Source organism: Thamnophis elegans, chromosome 2, assembly GCF_009769535.1.
Source record: "Thamnophis elegans isolate rThaEle1 chromosome 2, rThaEle1.pri, whole genome shotgun sequence".
Classification (NCBI taxonomy): Eukaryota; Metazoa; Chordata; class Lepidosauria; order Squamata; family Colubridae; genus Thamnophis; species Thamnophis elegans.
In genome coordinates this window covers 138618375-138637642 of record NC_045542.1, presented here as the reverse complement: position 1 = coordinate 138637642, position 19268 = coordinate 138618375, and the positions used below count along the sequence as shown (strand labels likewise).

At 48.8% G+C, this 19268-nt stretch overlaps 1 protein-coding gene across 1 annotated transcript; it reads right to left on the bottom strand.

The window, feature by feature from the left end:
* Nucleotides 1-8564: 8564 nt before the first annotated feature.
* FEZF2 (FEZ family zinc finger 2) lies at nt 8565-13018 on the bottom strand. Its single transcript, XM_032212300.1, has 4 exons — nt 12122-13018; nt 11442-11576; nt 11097-11229; nt 8565-8836 (listed from the first exon to the last, which is right to left on the bottom strand). The coding sequence occupies exons 1-4, from the start codon at nt 13016-13018 to the stop codon at nt 8565-8567; spliced, it is 1437 nt and encodes a 478-aa protein (XP_032068191.1).
* Between the last annotated feature and the right edge of the window lie 6250 nt (nt 13019-19268).

The window sequence follows — 19268 nt, the reverse complement described above, 5'->3', positions numbered from 1 at the left end:
AAGATAAAACCTCAGAAAGTTTTAGAGTTTTCTCCAAAAAACTGTTAATGATTCCTTCCCTAATACCATACAGGTTGCCCTGCAGATATTAACCATGGTGAATGAAAAGAACTTATTTCAGAATAAGCATGCAAGGTATTTTCCTCAATAGTGTTATCTTTCCAATTTTCGATAGATTTTAAGCTGAGCTCTGTGGAGCTGAAGAGGTAAAAGATCTGACTGACTCATATATTATTTGATTGCTGTTTGTATAAGGGGGCAAGAAATAAGTACCTTGATCCACATATTAAACGTATGGCCCAGTGGGAGGACCATATTAAACCAACACACCTCATGTGTGGCCAGAATCTGAAAACAATATTTAATACAGCATAATTTCTGACAAAAATGGTCCGACTGAGATTGGCATATGTGGGTCTGATTGGAGTAGATTGCAGGGGTGATACAGAAATATAATTTAGTCATTTTATTCTATTTTACATATTTATGTATTAAATTACTATAGTTTATCCTATAACTATTGTATTTTATCCTACTCTCATTTTAAATTGTTTGTTTAGAATTTTATTGGTGATTTGCTCATCCATCAGCCTGGGAGAATATATAAGTGGATGTAGATTTCTATTGGAGAAAATTGGAAATAGTTACCTCTGCATCACACTATTAGCCATTTGCTAAATGTGGTCTTATAGAGTGATACAGAAAACACAAGGGATGGGTTATCCCTGTTTACTTTGGCTCCTCTCTTTGCACTGGGGCCTATGGCTATACTATTGACATACACAGCAACTCATTCATCTGGATTTCTTAAGGTCCAGTTATTTGAGATTACATGTAATCAAGCCAGAAGAAGCTAGAGGACTTCTGAAAGCAACAGGAAGAGCATAATAAACAAGAAAATCTAAGGCAATGCATTAATACTATCTTCTAAGCTCCCTTAAGATGTCACTTGCAGAATACCAAACCTACCCAACTCACGTGGATTGCAAAAAAAAATAACTTCCATTGATACAGCTCAGCTGAAATAGCATAACATGTTTCTTCAGTTGGCCAGGGGATTGCTTATGTTCCTGACAATGGAGAGCTGGGCAACTAGACCAGAGATCAAATTTGGTAAAAGGCAGTTTTGTATGTTCAATGTGAAGTATTTGGGCATTTCCATGGAGAAATCTAAGGGAAGAACATAAAAGCAATAACCTGAGAATCAGATGAAAACCTCACTTTGGTTTACAAAGAAGTAGATTTTTGGAGCTGGGAGCCCAATTCCAGTTTTGGGAACACATGATGGATGCACTCCTAGAACAGTGGCTGGGGAAGACTTCCTTGCTCATAAAATGATTGGCCAAGTGAGTATGGACAATCACAAAATACACCAATTCCTCTGCCGAGATGATCTCAACCGATCTAGTGGGATTTATGAACAGGGACTAGGGCATTGTTGGAAATCTGTCTTTTTGCTTTTTGGATGCCAGTTTTCTACTTAATTTCTAAATTAATATTCAAAGGACCTTCTAAAGAAGTCAACTGGAAAACCAACCTGGGAGCAAAAGAAAGGATCTGAGAATAGATGAAGAGCTGTTTAAAAAAATACCTAGTTTTGCATGGCTTTCAATCCCCTTTGCCAAATTTGCATATTTTGGGGTTGGCTCTACCCAAGCTTTCAACTCGGGCTCTTTTATCTCAATTTCAGATTCCAACCAGTGTCAGCCATGGACCAGATGCAGGAGAAAAAGCAACCTTGCCCATCCCTAGCTTCGAAGAATATCTAAGAGGATGTCTAGGCCATTTTGGAGATGTCTCCCCTATGTGAAACTCTATTGTGCTCACACTAGTCTATGCATGATTAAAACGCCCCCATTTCCCCCACAGTTGTTGCTCCATGTGATAAGATAGGCACTTTTGCCCGATCTCTCGTATTATGATTGAAGTGTCGGCATTCCGTTTGAGTTCCTGCAATTACAGCCCCATGTGAAATATCACCTTACCAGGTGTAACGGAGACAAGGATCTAGTGTTAAAAAATACAGAATGAGTTATCCTTTTTTTTTTCCAAACCTTTACGAGGCAGAAAATGCTGTAGTAGCACCTCTTGGAACTCTGAAAGGTTTCCCAATGGAAGCTTCCAAATTGCCAGCCAACTTTCCAGATGCAACACCCTGGCTTTATTGCACTGAATGGGAATGTTGCCATTGAGCTAAGCTTGTTGTTCTGATAAAAATCCATATTTTTATACCGAGGACTGGCTAGAAACTGGCACTTTATCCCTTAAAATAATCCGGGGGGGATCACGAGAGTTCCTTTTACAGAGTGAAAAATACACACAGGAAGATGTTTTCTAAAAGTATTTTACCCATAAAAATATTTCCAGATATGTATATGCACTTATTGATATATAACGCATCAACTAACACATTTGTTGGGGAAGGTTTTGCTGCAAAATCAAAATCTTTCCAAATTTAAAGGTAAAGCTAGAGCTGTGAAACTTGGACTGCTGCATCTTTTTTTAAAAAATAACTGTTTAGCAGCACTGATCATTATTTTTCAGAAGGCTATCCTGGTATGGCCCCAACTTAATACGAACTGTGAAAATTACCCTTGTACAAAACAGGTGATAAGGTGTGCATGGCTCTCCACATGTTGTCCAACTAAGGGTATATTGCAAAAACCTAGATAACCACTGGAGGGTATCAATGAAACAAAAGAATATCCCAACTAATTACTGCCATCTACTGGTCATCTGGGGTTTTGTAACCGAGATACCGTAGCTCAGTGTTTCTCAACCTTGGCAACTTGAAGATGTCCGGAGTTCAACTCCCAGAATTCCCCAGCCAGCGAATGCTGGCTGGGGAATTCTGGGAGTTGAAGTCCAGACATCTTCAAGTTGCTAAGGTTGAGAAACACTGCCGTAGCTAACCCTACTGTAGGTAAAGGACAATTCTTAGCAGCCCAGCCAGCTTTATTAAGGATGAAGAATATCTATCATCCACTAACATTAAGAGGGTCACAGGGACTTCATTCCAATATAAAAAAACTGAACATTCTCCAGGAATCAAAAGAGAAATGTATAGAAGCTATACTCCAAGATGAACTAGCTGAAAACTTACCAATAATTATTTTGCCTGAGAGTGTAATTTCCAATTTTTCTGGATGAGTGCGGCGAGGAGGGGGGGGACGACAGGAATGCTCTTTCTCTATTTAAAATTAGTACCTTTGGAAAGATATAGTAACCTGCATTCTGGTTATGACTAATAAGAAGTTACTGATTCTTATGATACCATCTGCTGTAAGGAACAGTTGGAGAACAGCTCTTTGTACACTGAGAAAGAACAAGTCCTATTAGATCAAATACAACTTACTTTAGAGTAAATATATTCATAATAGCAAGAGAGCTAATAAAAACAATATTTGGGGTGGCTATATCTTTCAACACAATTCCAAAAGCATAATCTATCAAATAAAACTTTAGTGGTTTTTTTTCCCCCTTTTCCTTTTACTCATTTACTTGGAGGGCAGGTAGGGTAACAACGGAATACCAGAGATTTTGAACCCATAGAAGGAATGAGTCTCAAGGTTCTAAAGCCATTCTTATGAAGAGATCAAAGGATGCTTTGAACAGGGTTTTCTTTCTTTCTTTCTTTCTTTCCAGAGAGGTTAATGTCCCTTAAACAGCCAGGGTCACTTTGGATGGTGAGAGAGGCAGCATCTAAACCGAATAAACAAATCCCAACAATAAATATTATCATTAAGAAGTATGTGATGCCTTGTGACTAATGTTTTCTCTTTCTGCCCTGCTTCTTGTGGCAGTCTGTTATATTTGACTGCATCTCATGACATCACAAATTCTTAAAGTATCTCTCAAATGTATCCCTGTTGACCACTTGATCAAGGCGAACATGTAGAATGGTTGACCAGATAAAGAATACGATTATTAGATGCTGCCCCAAATGATCTTGATCTGGAGAAAAGCATCTGGAGAAAGAGGAGGACAGCTTGTAGCTTTCTGAAAGATGGACAACACATTTTTGATGGATAGAATGGTGAGGTCCATCAAGTGGAGCCAGAGGCAAAGCAATGGAACCTTATGAATCAGACTGGGATGCTCACTATATCCCTGTGCATATTTTTCTTTGAGTTATTATTACTGGATTTCAACCACTCCATTTAGCTCTAAATCGGCCATTCTTCAACATTTTCAAGATGGTGATTTTTATTTTCTACCCTTAATCTATCATTGCTGCCGTTATTGTTTTTTTCCTATACATTCAGAGCTGTTGCTACATCAAACCCATTTTCTAGCGAGAATACATAAAATGTGGAATATATTATGGAGTATATGGAAGCAAGCTTTAAAGGAGCCTGAGTACAGGGAATACCCTCAAAACAGCAAATTTAAATTTTTATTTATGCATTCTGACTTCAAATTTATTCATTTATTAATTTTATATGCCACCCATTTTGCTACCAAGCGATGCTCTGCTAGATTTTCTTGTCTCTCCCAAGAAGAGCATGCAAAAGCAAATGTCTGAGGAGGAAAATCTTGTCATTTTGCTTTCTTGACCAGACTGAATTCTGATCAGTTATCTAATATACAAACCATCAAAATGAGCAAATTATCCATCCATCCACACACCCACATCCATCCATCCATCCAAATCCATCCCTAAATTGGAAATATTTGATTCAGGGCAACATCAATGCACATCCCTGTGGAACCGTGCAAAGTATCATCTCCACCATTGTAAACACAACTCGGAAAGTTGCACTGCACACAAAGCATATACCTTATATACCTTAGCTAGCAAACAAAAGGTGAAGATGGCTGTTACTTTCACCACCAGCGGGGGGGGGGGGGGGGGGGAATCAGGAACAATTTGGAACAAGCAGTGGTTTCTTCATTCTCTGGTGGCATTGAAGAGCTGGGGGTGGAGTTCTGAACATTTTGATTGCCTGTAAATGATGATAGCCAGTAAATGAGAAATGAGTGAGAAATGAAGGCGAATAAGATAACCACGAAGAGGCTGGGAAGATTTCCTTGTGGAAATGAGGTATGGATGGGAACTCCAAGCCGTAGTAAAAGTGAAATAGTGAAGTAAGAGCAGGAGGAGAAAACAACACTACAGGACCAGAGGCTTTGCGCGGTAGTGCTTGTTTTTTAAAAATCTTGAAATCGAGAACATAAATCAAAGACCTGGGAAGGAAGGAAGGAAGAAAGAAAGGAAAGAAGTAAGTAAGTAAGTAAGTAAGTAAGTAAGTAAGTAAGTAAGTAAGTAAGGAAGAAAGAAAGAAAGAAAGAAAGAAAGAAAGAAAGAAAGAAAGAAAGAAAGAAAGAAAGAAAGAGATGGCGATAAAGATAGGGCTGAGGTACTTTTTTAAGTAGAAGGGGGGAAGAAAGTAGAAGGGGGGAAGAAAGGAAGGAAGGAAGAAAGAGAGAGAGAGAGAGAGAGAGAGAGAGAGAGATGGACATAAAGATAGGGCTGAGATACTTTTTTTAATTTTGAAATGGAGAACATAAATCAAAGGCCTGGGAAGGAAAGAAGGAAGGAAGGAAGGAAGGAAGGAAGGAAGGAAGGAAGGAAGGAAGGAAGATGGAGATAAAGATAGGAGTGAGATACTTTTTAAATCTTGAAATGAAGAACATAAATCAAAGGCCTGGGAAGGAAGGAAGGAAGGAAGGAAGGACAAAAGAAAGAAAGAGATGGAGATAAAGATAGGGGTGAGGTACTTTTTTAATCTTGAAATGAAGAACATAAATCAAAGGCCTGGGAAGGAAGGAAGGAAGGAAGGAAGGAAGGAAAGAAGGGAGGAAGGAAGAAAGATGGAGATAAAGATAGGGGTGAGATACTTTTTTTAATCTTGAAATGGAGAACATAAATCAAAGGCCTGGGAGGGAAGGAAGGGAGGAAGGAGGGAAGGAAGGAAGGAAGGAAGGAAGGAAGGAAGGAAAGAGATAAAGTTAGGGCTAAGATACCTCCACATCATTATGCGGGTGGGCATTTTCGTTCAAAACCTGTGGGTTTCTTTTCTCTAATCAAACTTAAAAAAAAAAACTAGGGTTGGATGTGATTTTTCTTTGGGGCTCTGTCATCCTCCGCCTTCCTTTTTTCACTTGGACTTTTTCACTTGGACTTTTTGTCTATCTGGCTAGTTTTGCACCAGAGGCCTGGCAGCCGAAAAGACTCCCCGAACTGATGTTGTTGTGACTTAACGCAGAGCCGCCGACGAACGCGGCCTTGTCCGGTGCTATAGCTCGGAAGCCTCCTCGGTCGCTTCTCAGCATTTAAAGCGCTCCATTAAAGCAGAGGGGAAGCCGAAGAGTCCCGAGGAGGACGTCGTTGTCCCCAGGCACCTTAAAAAAGCGGCTTAATTCCCGCTTTCCCTTGGCCGCTGGGCTGGAGCGACGGGAACTGCGTGGGCGCCGCTGCCTGGTCTTGTGGCCGGAATAAACATCCGCGCATTAGGGAGGTTTGGCAGAACCCGAAGCAGCCAAGCATCCTCCTCCTCCTCCCCTTAATCCAACCCCTTGGTTTTTTTTCTTCTCCTTTTTTAATGAACATTTCTGGAGCCTGCTGTGGATGATTACATGATTAATATAATAGGTTTGGAGGGTCTGTGTTTCCCCCTCTTAATTTGGGTCATTACTCGGAAAGCAAGCATGAGATCGTTTCCTTGGCGTCCGGGGATTAGAAGAACGGCGACAAGCGAGGGTGATGATGGTGGTGGTGGTGAAGGTGATGATAACAACCATCACTATATTTAGGGGAAATCGCTTTTTAGAGAGGAGGGGGGAAGGGAAGAAGTTAATTGAGGGAGACCAGAAGGTGGCATATTATAGCTTCTAATTTTGAGATGAATATCCACTTTAAAGAATAATCGTCTCCCATCGCTTCTCTCTCTCTCTCTCTCCCTCTGGGTCTCTTCCCTCCCCAACCACGGATGGAAAGATGCCACCGAGCTGAGAAGCTGTTTCTTTTCTAACCCGGCGACGAGAAAAACAAAAACAAAAACACAGTCCTCCCCGCAACCCACCCACCTACCCACCCAAGAAGGAAGTGGTGGTGGTGGGTGTTAGTGGCAGACGCCTGGAGGGGTTGCCGTCGGTGATCTGCTGGAAGCCAGAATGTTTGACTTCCTCTGTACTGGAACAAATAAATGCGTAATTCAATCGGGCTATTCTCATTTCTCCCACTTAAAGGGGGGGGGGGGAAATAAGGCAAGGCTGGAAGGACTGCGAAATCTCTCTCTTTCTTTCTCTTTTTCTCTCTCTTTCTCTCTGCCAAAGTGCCTCCCCATGCGAAAAGGTTGGTTTATTGGAATCGCTGGGGGGGGGGGAGTATGTGAGCTGGCCGCCGTTGGGATGCCCTCCTTTCCTCTCCCCCAGCTCTGCCCTGGCTACTACTTGCTAGGGCTGCCCGAGGCAAGGAGAGAAGGCCCAAGCGGGCGCTTTTGAGAGGCGAGAGCAAGCGGTTCTTTGGTTCCTCGCTTCTCGCCAGCCTCTCTTTCTCGGTTCACCAATTCCCCCCCGCCCCTTCTTCGGCTTCTTTAAGATGCGATCCGAAATCGGCCCATTCACAATAGAACAGCCGGGAAGTGTGTGTGTGTGTGTGTGTGTGTTTGGGGACTCGCTGGAGCAAGGGCTGGAAGAAGCCCCCCCTCCTCCTCCAAAGACCCCCATGGAGATGGAGAGGGAGGAGGCTTCTCCTAGACCCACCCTCTGCTGGGGCACCCTCCCCCCCGGTGATCCGGCCTGGCACAGTCGCCCCTCTTCGGCCTTTTGCTCTGAATCGGTCTGGATTTACACCCGAACTCGGCATTCGCGCGATTGCTTCGAAAACTCCTCTCCTGTTTAGCTGAAGCACTTCTTGGGACAACAACTTCTACTGAAAAGGGAGGCGGGGGGAAGAGAAAGGCCCGTACACACAAAAGGGAAGATTCCCCCCCCCCAAGGCCTTGGAGGTGGGAAGCTTCGGATTGTTCTGCTATTACTATTAACCGAAAAGAATATACGCCGCTAAGGGTTGAACTGTGGACTTCACTACTTCACCCGTTACTACTAATAAATTGGACCAGAATTGTATTATTTCTTTAAAATCAAAATTAAAATACCGTAGCTTTAGGAGGGGACCTGGAAATACGACTCACATGAAGCGATGTTTATTGCCTGGTAGATGATATATTCCTTAATTAATCGAGTGGACATTAAAATTTAAATTTACAGTCCTCTATATACATATTTGATCGGCCGGTGTATTTTTGTCTTTACAGTTTTGGAAACACTCCTGGAATCCGTAGCAGCAACAGAGTATTAAATTCTTCCTCCCACCCTCCTTCCTTTTCGCAAGGATATGTATATACATACACACATATATACATATATGTCTGCATGTATGTGTGTATCCCTTTTTTTAAAAAAATGTTTTTGACACGCATACCAAAAACCCGGGTCCTTCTCTCGGGTTTTGTCTCTGTCCTTTCCCGGCCTTACGGTGGCTCCAAGTCTTGGCTGGCCGAACAAGTCCTCCGCTCCGTCGGCCTTTGCCGAGCGCGGGGTGCTGCGCTCTGCTACTTTTAGCTTGGTCCGGTCCTGGAGAGCTCTTTGGAGGAAGGCACGGCGGCGGCGCCGGCGGCGGCGGCCGGGTCGTGCAGCTTCCGCACATGTTTCTTTAAATCAAAGTTCCGGCAGAAGCCTTTGCCGCAGGTGAGGCACGTGAATGGCTTCTTGTCGTTGTGCGTGTGCATGTGGAAGGTTAGGTTGTAAATCTGATGGAAGGCTTTGCTGCAGACGCTGCACTTGTACTGCTTCTCGCCGCTGTGGGTCAGCTTGTGGTTTTTGTAGTTCCCTGACGGGGGAGAAGCAAGAAGGGAAAGAGGGAGAAGGGGGAGAGAGAGGAAGAGAAAGACGGAGAGGAAGGGAGAGAGAGAGAAAGAGAGAAAAAGAGAGAGAGGTGGAGAGGGAGGGAGAGAGAAAGAGAGATGGAGAGGGAGGGAGAGAGAAAGAGAGATGGAGAGGGAGGGAAAGAGAAAGAGATGGAGAGGGAGGGAAAGAGAAAGCGAGAGAGATGGAGAGGGAGGGAAAGAGAAAGAGAGATGGAGAGGGAGGGAGGGAGGGAGAAAGAGAGAAAGAAAGAAAGAGAGATAGGGAGGGAGGGAGAAAGAGAGAGAGATGGAGAGGGAGGGAGAGAGAAATAGAGAGATAGATGGAGAGGGAGGGAAAGAGAAAGGTGGAGAAGGAGGGAGAGAGAAAGAGAGAGAGAACGAAAGAAAGATGGAGAGGGAGGGAAAGAGAAAGAGAAAGAGAGAGATGGAGAGGGAGGGAGAGAGAAAGAGAGAGAGAAAGAAAGAGAGATAAGGAGGGAGGGAGAAAGAGAGAGAGAGAGATGGGGAGGGAGGGAGGGAGAGAGAGGGAGGGGGGTCAGCAAAGGAAAGGCAAAAGATTGTAAAAACTGGCAATTCCCGAAGAGGAGGTGTTTGGCTTGGTTCTTGAGTTAGCCGCAGTGGTGGATTAAGGCTCACTGGTGCCCCAAGCACTGTCAAATCTTGGTGCCCCCCCTCCTTTGCACATACTGCACAAAACAAGCCAAGCTTCATTGTTTTTTTTTTCTTTCTCAACTTTGTGGTGCCCCCTTAGGCCTGGTGCCCTAAGCACGTGCTTAGCCTGCTTAGTGGTTAGTATAACACTGGTTAGCCAGTCTCAGCGCAAGACCCTGACCCAAGGAACTCGGCCGCACCCCAGAGCGAACCAGCCGAAGCCCAAGTTCAAACGAGCCAAGTTCAAAAAAAAAAGCAAACCCAAGTTATCTCAGAAATGTCCGTGGCTCTGTTGACGAAAGGGACCTGCTGCGGGCCCGGCGTCTGATGCCGGCGGCTGCAGCAGTAGCAACAGCAGCTTCCCCCACTCCCACCACCGCCCCGCTTTCTTGGGCACGGTTTTCCCCCGGCCTTGTAGGGCTCCGGCCTCTTTTGCGCGGCTTCATTAGAAAGTGTCCTGCAAGGGACAGTCAAGAAGTTGTCAAACTCAATCTCTGTCAAGGCCACGCCGCGATGCCGCTAACGAATTAAAAAATTAGAGGCCGGGTCAGCGTCCTGACCCAGAGCAAATGGGAGAACCTGGATTGGGGGGGGGGGGTCGGCCGGGAGTGGTGGGAGTGCGAGGGGGGGGGAAGGCACCTCGAACTTCACAAATTGTGTCGCTTGAAAGCCAGAGGAATTCCTAGCAAGTTGGGGAGAAACCCTGCCGTGCTCTTTCGGAAGTTTATTCTCCCCCCCCAAAAAAACCCTCTTCTCGTTTAAGAGAGTTTGGGAACGACGAATGGAAAAACAAAAAGTACAAAAAGACCCTGTCGACCTTCTTCCCTTCGGGGAAAAAAGTTCCTCTCTGCCCGGTTCAATTTCAGGCAAAAAATGGGATTCAGCCCAGCTCCAGCACTTTCTCCTTTCCTTGGTTTATTCCGGTGCGTGGAAACACGGGCTTTACTCTCCCACTGACATCAAATGTATTATTCTCCTATTTCGAAGTGGTTTCCTTCTGGCGGGATCGTGCCCCAAGAGGACTGAATTTACTTTCCCGGTTTTAATGACAAGTGACAGGGCTTAACTAGTCTTTCGTAGCAACCCAGGATATGCTCCCCTCCTTTCTCCACATCCCCCCCCCACGGGACGCTTGAGGGGGTCACCTTCTGGTAACCTCCAAGTCGGCTCAATTCCACCGCTACATTTTGGAATGCCCGAGACCCCAAGATTCTATCCCGAACGTTCGCGACGTTCTATATGAAGAATCTTCCTCTCCACTGAAAGCCGAAATTTTGTTCAGACGCTTTAAAAAATCGGTGGGAAATTCCCCCCCCCCCCCAATCCTTCTTCTATTCTCCCCCACATACATACACACGCAGATCTTTCGTTTGCAACTTGGCGTTCTCCAAAAACGAATTTGTTTTTTTTTTCTTCCCCGTTAAGAAAATAAATAAATAAGGCGCAAAGGCAAAGCTAACTTTCCTCTCGAAAAAAATAAGAATCGCCTTGATTCTTAACGTTTCTTCCCACCCTTCCCACGAGCTCTTCTGCGATTTAAACGAATACAAGAACATCGCCCGGTCCAAATACCTTTTTGATGAAATCCTTTGCCGCAAAATTCGCAGACGAACGGTTTGTAGCCGGCGTGGATCCTAATGTGAGTGTTTAGCGTGGAACTCCTGTTGAAGGCTTTCCCGCATTGGTTACACTTGTGAGGCTTTTCCTGTTGGTGGAAAGGACAGTTAGAGGCCGTTCTTAAAATTACTCGGGGTATTATTATTATTTTTGCCACCGGAGACCATCGCGTGGCATTTAACCCACTTTCCCTTAAGTGAGTTTAAGACACTTTCCCTTCCTTTTCCTCTCTCTATTTTTAAAGAAAAAAACGGAAATACACACCCATCGGGCGGGTATCTCTTTGAAGACCCAGCGTACCTGCGTGTGGATGATTTTATGCCTACAGAGCGTGCTGGCCTGGCGGAAACCTTTCCCACAAACTTTGCACACGAAGGGCCTGGCTCCGGTGTGAACAGGCATGTGCCGGGTGAGATTATAATGGGCGTTGAACACCTACAAAGAAAGACAAGGCAGGGAACTTTTTAGGCCGGAGTACGGAGCTCTCGCCACGTTTAAGCCTTTCTAAACCGGCCGGCCAACTCGAAGGAGAGGGTCAAAGGCTGGGCCTGGTGTTTCGCTTTTAATGCCCCCGGAGCATGCTCTCTTCTTCCCCTTAACCTCGGGGCCGCCTCTCAACCTTTGCAAAAGCGGAACCACGCATGCTGTTGCGGAGTTATGGCTGCCAATCTTAGGCGACCCAGCTATGAGTTATCTGGCCCGCCGAAGATTGCGAGGTGGCCAGGAAAAACAGCCTGTGTGTGTGTGAGAGAGAGAGAGAGAGAGAGTGAGTGTGAGAGAGAGAGACCCCGTTTTGCACAGGATGGCCCGGCAGATCAATATAGGAGAGTGCGCTGAACTCCCCCCCCCCAAAAAAAAAATTCAGTCTTCAGCACAACCGCGTAATAGTTAGGAAGCGATTGTGGGTCACCTAGAAGTGATGGGAGAAGCCTAAGGGTGGTTCTGTCTTCCCAAAAAGCCGGGGAATAGCGCCCCCGTACCTTGCCGCACACTTCGCAGGTGAAGTTTTTGGGCTTCCCGTCGGCCGAGGTGCCGCCTCCACCGCTTCCTGCGCTTGACCCCCCGCCCAGCTTGGCGTGGTGGTGGGCTTTCCCGCTGGGCCTCTCGACGGCCAGGCTGGAGTTCTCCTTCATCACCTGGTCCAGCTGGCCCGGGAGACGCTCTTTATGCGGGTACTGGGGGTTGGGGAACTTCTCTGGCGGGGCCAAAGCGGCCAACTTGGCATTTTCCAGCAGGAAGAGTTTTTGATGGGCGGATAAGGCGGCTGCGGCAGCCGCGGCGGCGGCTGCGGCCGGGCTGGGAGAATGCAGAAGGCCCGAGGCGAAGAGTTGGCCCTGGAGGATCTCCGACGGGTGATAGGCGGAAGAGTCCAGGCAGTTGAAGTAGTAGAGGCTAGATCCGTTGGCCGGCAGGGCCAGAGTCTGGTGGATGACCTGGGGCTTGATCACCCGGCCGGCCCCCGGCAAGGCGGCTTGGCCCAGGGGCGGCGGAGGCGGGAGCTCCCCTTTGCAGCAAGCGCCGCAGTTGCTCTTGCAGAAGGCGCCCGTCGAGCCTCCCAGCGCCGCGGCCCCGCAGTGCCGCAAGCTGCCCTTCCAGAGCTCCGAGTAATTGAGCAGCGCCTTGGAGGGCATCTCGTAGGCCGGCAGCGGCTGGACCGGGATGACGCCCGGCAGAGGCGAGCAGAGGCTTAGCAGCTTCTTGGCGGGAGAGTCGCTTGGCCTGGCCTCGAAGGCGGCGGCGGCGGGTTTGTGATGGGGCTCCGAGCCCTTGGCCATGATCCGCTCGATGGAGAAGGCCAGGCTCTTGGCCGGGTTGGCGGCTCCGGTCCGGATGCAGGCGGAAGGCATGACCGTCTCCAGCGAAGCCGACGAGGCCATCTCTACGCGGAGAGCGGGAAGGAAGGGGAAGGAGGACGGCAAAGGTGGGGATCCGCAGCCGGAGGTCGCCCATAAAAATGGACAGAGCGAAAGAAGACGGAGAAGAAGACAGGAAGAAGGAGAAAAAGAAAAAGAAGCGGAGAAGTCAAGCTCAATTCGCCTCGGTCCTCAGCTCAGTCTTGCAGATACATCCATTTTAATAAGCGCCTCTTTTCTTTCTTCCTTTCTTTCTTTCCCTCGCTCGTTTCTCTCCCCCCACCCCGCATCCCCGCATCCCCTCCTCCCATTTACATTCAAATGAACCGGCTGCGCGCAAGGAGGACCAGACCGCTGCTCATTCATTCAGCAGAACGCGCGCCGGGGAGGGGGGGGAGTCGCCGACAAACTCCGCGAGCCTTTCCGTGTGCGGGATCCGAGACGGCCCGGCTTGGGATATTTTGCGGGGAGGGGGGGAGAATAGGCAGGGCGGCAAGGCTGCCCACCCGGCGGCCTCTTTCGCTTAAGAGTGGTGGCGTGACCCCGAGAGGCGGTGGGGTGGAGGGAAAGGGGAGGAGGAGGAGGGTGTGTGTGTGTGAGTCCGGCCTGGGGGGTGAGTTACCTTTGCCCGACGCATCCGAGCCCCGCAGTGTTAGCCGCCCGGTCAGACCTGGATAGCAAGCATCTTCCTGGACGTCTCTGGCATTTCAAGCTGACATCGCATGAAGTCACTTCAAGCCGAGTGACACGGGGATTTTGGCCACCGTGCAGGCGGGCGGGAAGCGAGAGGGAGGCAGAAAGCGGACGAGGGTTTCTTTTTCTCAGCCAAACGTTCAGCCCAGGTCTGGACGGATGGGAGGGGTGAGCAGGATAAAGGAACTCCCCCCCTCCTCCTTTCCAATTTAAGGCACACCCTGGATTTCTTCTGCGAGAGCCTTTCCAAAGGGAAGAAGGGGTGGGTGGCTGGGGAAGGGGGGGGGAAGGGGAGGTGTGTGGGTTGGGAGGGGTGGGGGTGGGGGGTGGTGGAGAGCGACTTGCAAACGCCGAAGAGTCGTTTTGCATGTGGCAAATTAAGACGGAAAGTGTTATTCGCAAGTTGGGCGCCAAGCAAATCGCGCAGCGAAAAAGAAAAAAAAATAAAAAAATAAAAATAAAAGCCGCCCAGGAGAGGCGAGCTGAGCTGTATTTATTTTAACCAAAATTGAGAAAAGGAGAGGAGAGGAACCAACGAGGAGGTTCGGGAGTTGAGGTGTCGCTCCTCGTTTCAATTGGGACAGCGCGTCTTTCCATCAGATCTTTTGCAAAAGGAAAGGGAGAAAAAGGAAGTCGGAGGGGGGGGGGACCCAGTCTCAATTTAAGAACCGGCTGACCCGCCTCCCTGCTTTTGGAGAGCAGCTCCTTTAATTAGGTCCTGGAGGCGTAAATACGAATTAAACGCAGGTTGGCATCCAAAGTCTCGCCATTCTATAGACCGGCCACCTGCTTTTGCCAAAGTACGAACGGATCCAGTCAAACCGGCGAGCAAACAGTAAACAAACAAACACACGCCCGACAACTTTCTCTAGCAGGATGAGTTTTTTTCCCCCACTGGGACGGAGAAATCCCCTTTTCCACCAAACGCAGGACTGAATTGCCACTGGCCCCTTCGCTCCTTTCCCCTTCCCCACTTTCTTGAGTTTCTTTTTTTTGTGCGCGTTGTTTGACATTGGTTTCCTTTTTTAAAAAAAAAAATCGTAATAACCTGCCTGACGTGTTTTTTTTAAAAAATATTATTCTTTTCCTCTCTCAACCTCAAATAGGGAAAATTGCCATTATCAGAGGATGGGGGAGGGGATCAGAAGAAACAGAGAGAACCAGAAACTTGAATTAGGTTTGTATGCGGGAAAGGGGGAGGTTTGAAGAAATTGTCCACGTTCCACCTAGCGGGTGGGGGTGGGAGAGAGGCTGCCCCGTTTTTCGGGGATTCAGCCCCCCCACTCCCCGCGATTGGGAGCTGCTTCCAAAACTCCTTCAATAGGCAGGACTCTAAAGCGCGGCGTGGCACCTGGTTTTCTCTTTCAACAATACAGAGACGGATTATTGGGAAGGGAGGCAGGGAAAGAAAGCAAAGAAGGGGGGCGGGGGGGAGAGGCTTCCGCAGGAGGCAAAGTAAGGCCTGAACACCGTCTTACTTTGTAGCTTTTCCATGGTTTAAAAAAAAATTAAGGAAAAAATACTTAGGAGGAACCCCGCTTTTTGTCGCTTTAACAAAAGTTGGCTAAAGGGCCGTCCGCCATCCGGATCGAGCGGCTGTCTCTCTCGCTTTCACCTGGGGAACAGCATACGAGCCCCCTGTAGAGGAGGCATCGGCCACAACACCAACATCTGGGGAGGGGAGAGAAGAGCAAGGGGTGACCCTGCTGTTTTCCCTCCCCCTTCCCGTTTTGTTCCCGGATCTTAGTCACCTTGCAAAAGAGCGGCGGATGCCTCGGGCGGATAGGATCTGCTTGAAGTTTGAAAAAAAAGCGGAGGGACTTTTCATAGTTCCAGAGGGAGTCGCTTCAGCGGTTCGCTCCCTTCCCCAAGTGTTAGAGGGGAGGAACAGCTGTCTGGTTCTCTTTCGCTCCGACGGGATATAAAACATCAGTCTTCTCCTCCTCCCTTTCCCTCCCCAGCGCCCCCTCCCCACAATTTGCGCTGCTAATGCAAGTGAGCGTTCGATTGCTCTCTCTCTTTTTTTTTTTTTTTTAAAAGCCACGTTTCTAGCCCTTATGGTGGGAGGCTTTGAAAGAAGCCGTCCACCCTTGCCCTTAAAGCAGCTGAGCGACGGCCGCTTGTCTCGGGTTAGCGCTCGCACCGTCTCGAGGGTCTCGGGTTAGGCTAGTTTTAGTGTGCAGGCAATTCGGCTTACTCGCACGAGGAAACCTTCCGGAGGAATGGCTTGGAGCTGCAGCTGAAGAACAATGCCTCCGGAGGGTTTTTGAAATGGGCCTGGCCTCTAACAGGGCGGTCGATGGGTCCCCCAGTTCCTAAAAGTGAAAGATCCCAGGACTCTGCCCCTTAAAGATGTGACTTTTAGAAGTCCTCTTGACCCAAAGATCTGGGATGGGCAAAGAAACACCATAACCTTCCAAAAAGGCCTTCGGCTACTTGGCCATAGATCTCCGTTGCTTTCTGAAAACTCTCTCTCTCTCTCTTTCTCTCTCTCTTAGAGAGAACGATTCTCGGAGCGGTGCTGAGGCTTGAGATGGCCTTCGCCATTCGCTAGTTAACGCAGACCACAATTCCCCAAACCCCCAGCCACGCTCAAACGAATTGGCTGCCTGCTATTACAGTCCATTTCCTTAAGAGGTCTGGAAGGAGCCTGAGATCCAGCGTGCAGGGGAGATGATCGATGCCGGATTCTCCCCCCAGCATAAGGAGTGCGCTACATACTACAAATGTTTCTTGCTCGCTGGGATCTGAGCGGGGACCTGAACGTCGGGGAGTTAATTCAGTCGAGGGCCTGAAAAAGACCTTCAGAGACGAAGAATTCTTCCGAGATACGCCTGTGAGCTCAAACTCCGGGCAGGGCATTTTTCGTTGTGGTCGGGGGAAAAAAAAAAAAAAGACCGTCCATAGGGTGGGAGAGATCGACTGGCTTCTTCTTCGGGAGGCTTCCCTCGAGCTGCCGGGAGAGTTAAGATTTGGAACCGGGACTCCGGGAGGCGCCGGGGCTCCGAGCAACCCAAGGGGAAAAGGTGGCCTCCCATTGAATGCCCTTCCCAAGCAATACCCATTAAAGTGGAGGGCAGCGTGTGTTTTCAATGTGGACCGCGAAAAGGTGCGAACGGCCCCAACCGAATCTCGGAGAGCAGAATTGGGGGCTACAACGAAGAGCGGGTGGGGGGGGGGGACACCAATCGCAGCCAATGCCCATAGTTGGCCTTTGGAAAAAGGCTTGTTCAGTGGGGGAGTCTCTCTCTCTAGGCCAGTGGGGCCCACGCCTGGGGAGACGGCAATTTGATTTTTAATAGGGGCAATTTGAACCTTGTTTAAACCAAGTTAACGGCCTTTTAGGCTTCCTCCGCGAGTAGAATTCACTTTTTGAACAAAGTAAGAATTATATGTTACAAGGGGGGGGAGGCATCAGGATTTTAGAGATGCTTAGGTGGGGCCTGGAGGAAAAAAAACCGGTTGGGAACCCCTGCTCTAGGCACTGCAGGCAGGACGCCCGAAACCCAAATTGGGACGGTGTCAAGGAGGCAGGACAAACAGGCCTACGCCCCTCCGGGACCTGAAGAAAAGTCAGACCCCTGAAGTGAAATTCAGGAGGTCCTGACCGGTTCAGGAGAACCAGTAACAGAAATTTTGAGTAGTTTGGAGAACCGGCAAATGCCACCTCTGGCTGGCCCCAAAGTGGGGCGGGAATGGAGATTTTGCAGTATCCTTCCCCCAGGAGTGTGGAGGGAATGGGGATTTTGTAGTATTCTTCCCCTGCCAACCCCCCACCAAGCCACGCCCACAGAACCGGTAGTAGAAAAAATTGAATTTCACCACTGCACCCCCCCCCCCTGCTTGCTCCAGGTCCGAGACCCAGACTCTAGCTAGGCGGATCTCAACGGGGTCGGCACCTTCCAGGAGCCTCTTTCTCCGCCTTCTCCCCGCTGTCCGGTTCAGCCCTTCTGCAGGAGGCCACCGAACTCCTTCGGGAACCTGCGGGGCGAGGGAAGAGGCTGCGGCGGCAGTGGCTTTGGGCTTCGGCGAAGTCTGGGAGCGTCGGGCGAAGCGTTTAATTAGCCGCCGCAGCTCTCTCTCTCTTCTTCTTCTTCTTCCCCCGCCTTCGCCGCCGCTTATCCCGAGTGGAGGGTTGAGACCCCTTTTACACCTCGCCGCTCGCACGTTAATTAATCTCCATCTAACCCTAATTGCAGCTTCGCCGAGCGCCGCTCCAACAGCTCAACCCACACAATAAACACGGCGCGGGGACTTTTCTCCCGATTACTCCACGCTATCACGTTTGAGTCATTAACTTCAGGCCCAGCGAAGGGTGCAAACAAATATTTTGCTGTAAACGAAGGGGGAAGCGAGGCGAGAGGAACGCGCGAGCGAGGCTGACGCGCCCGTTCCATGGGCGCTGAGTCCCCGCGGGGCCCTGAAACCTCCCTGTGGCTTTTTTTGGGGGGGGGGAGGAGGCCCGGTTTGGCTTCCACCAGCGGCCACTCTGTACCCCTTTCACCCTTCGCGTTCCTTAGATCCTCCTGACGACGGGCTCAGCCTTTCCCTCTTCAAGGAAGGGAAGGGATGAAAAAGGGACGAGTTCAACCCAGACCAAGGTCCAGATTCCCCTTCCTGGTTGTCTACCTTAAAGTTTGGTCCTAGCACCAATAATTCAATTTACAGCCATCAAAGATGCTTTAACCGGATTCCGGTCGAGACTAGAGGGTCTCCTTGGTCTCTTCCCGCTGCCTGATCCCTTGACTGATTCCTAAGTCTCTCTCCCGGAGATCTCCCGATCTAACAGCAAACAACACCCAATCAATCCCTCGTCTCGCCGGCTGATGCTGCCTGCCCGGGAAAAATCGTACCTTAGCTCTGATGATAATATCTAGTTTGGGCAACGAAACATCTGCCCCCCTCAAAAAAAACAACAACAACCAACCTCAGAAAGCACCAAAGATCCTGCAAACGGTATTATCTCCAGCGTTGGGACACCCACCCGAAAGCCCCCTCCCTCCAGGGCGCCTGTATTAGATTTCACTTTATCCTGACCCACCGACCGCTCCCTGGCAAAGGATCCCCCCCTCCCCACGCGCTCAGAGATCTGGTGAGCTCCCGAGAAAGTCATTTCATACAACCGAGTCGGAACGCTACCGAAGAGTTTGGGAAGCGTTGGGAAACAACTACTACACCCGAGTTAATCGTACGGATGGATCGAAGCGCAACGCTTGGGAGAGCAAAGAGGGACAAGTGCACCGTGTGAACCCTAGCTCTAGTATGGGACGTTTGAAGTGCTGGCATTCTATAGGCTCAATCGCGGGGAGGAAGCCCAGAGGACGAGATCCTGGTGGAAAAAGCTCGATTTCGGGATGTCGAGCGTGGGAAGCCTCTTAAGTATCCTAAAGGGCTCGATGTGGGGGATTAGAACAAACCATCCTCGGACTGGGGGGCGGGGAGAAACGTCATTAAATTTGCGTCAATTTATTTCGACTTGGAGGTAATCTCCGTCTCTTTTTTTGCGAAATTCATTTTCGTTCTTTCAATGGGTTGGTGGGGTAGTGGTGGTTGAGTTCTACCATCCTTCGCTGTGCAAAAA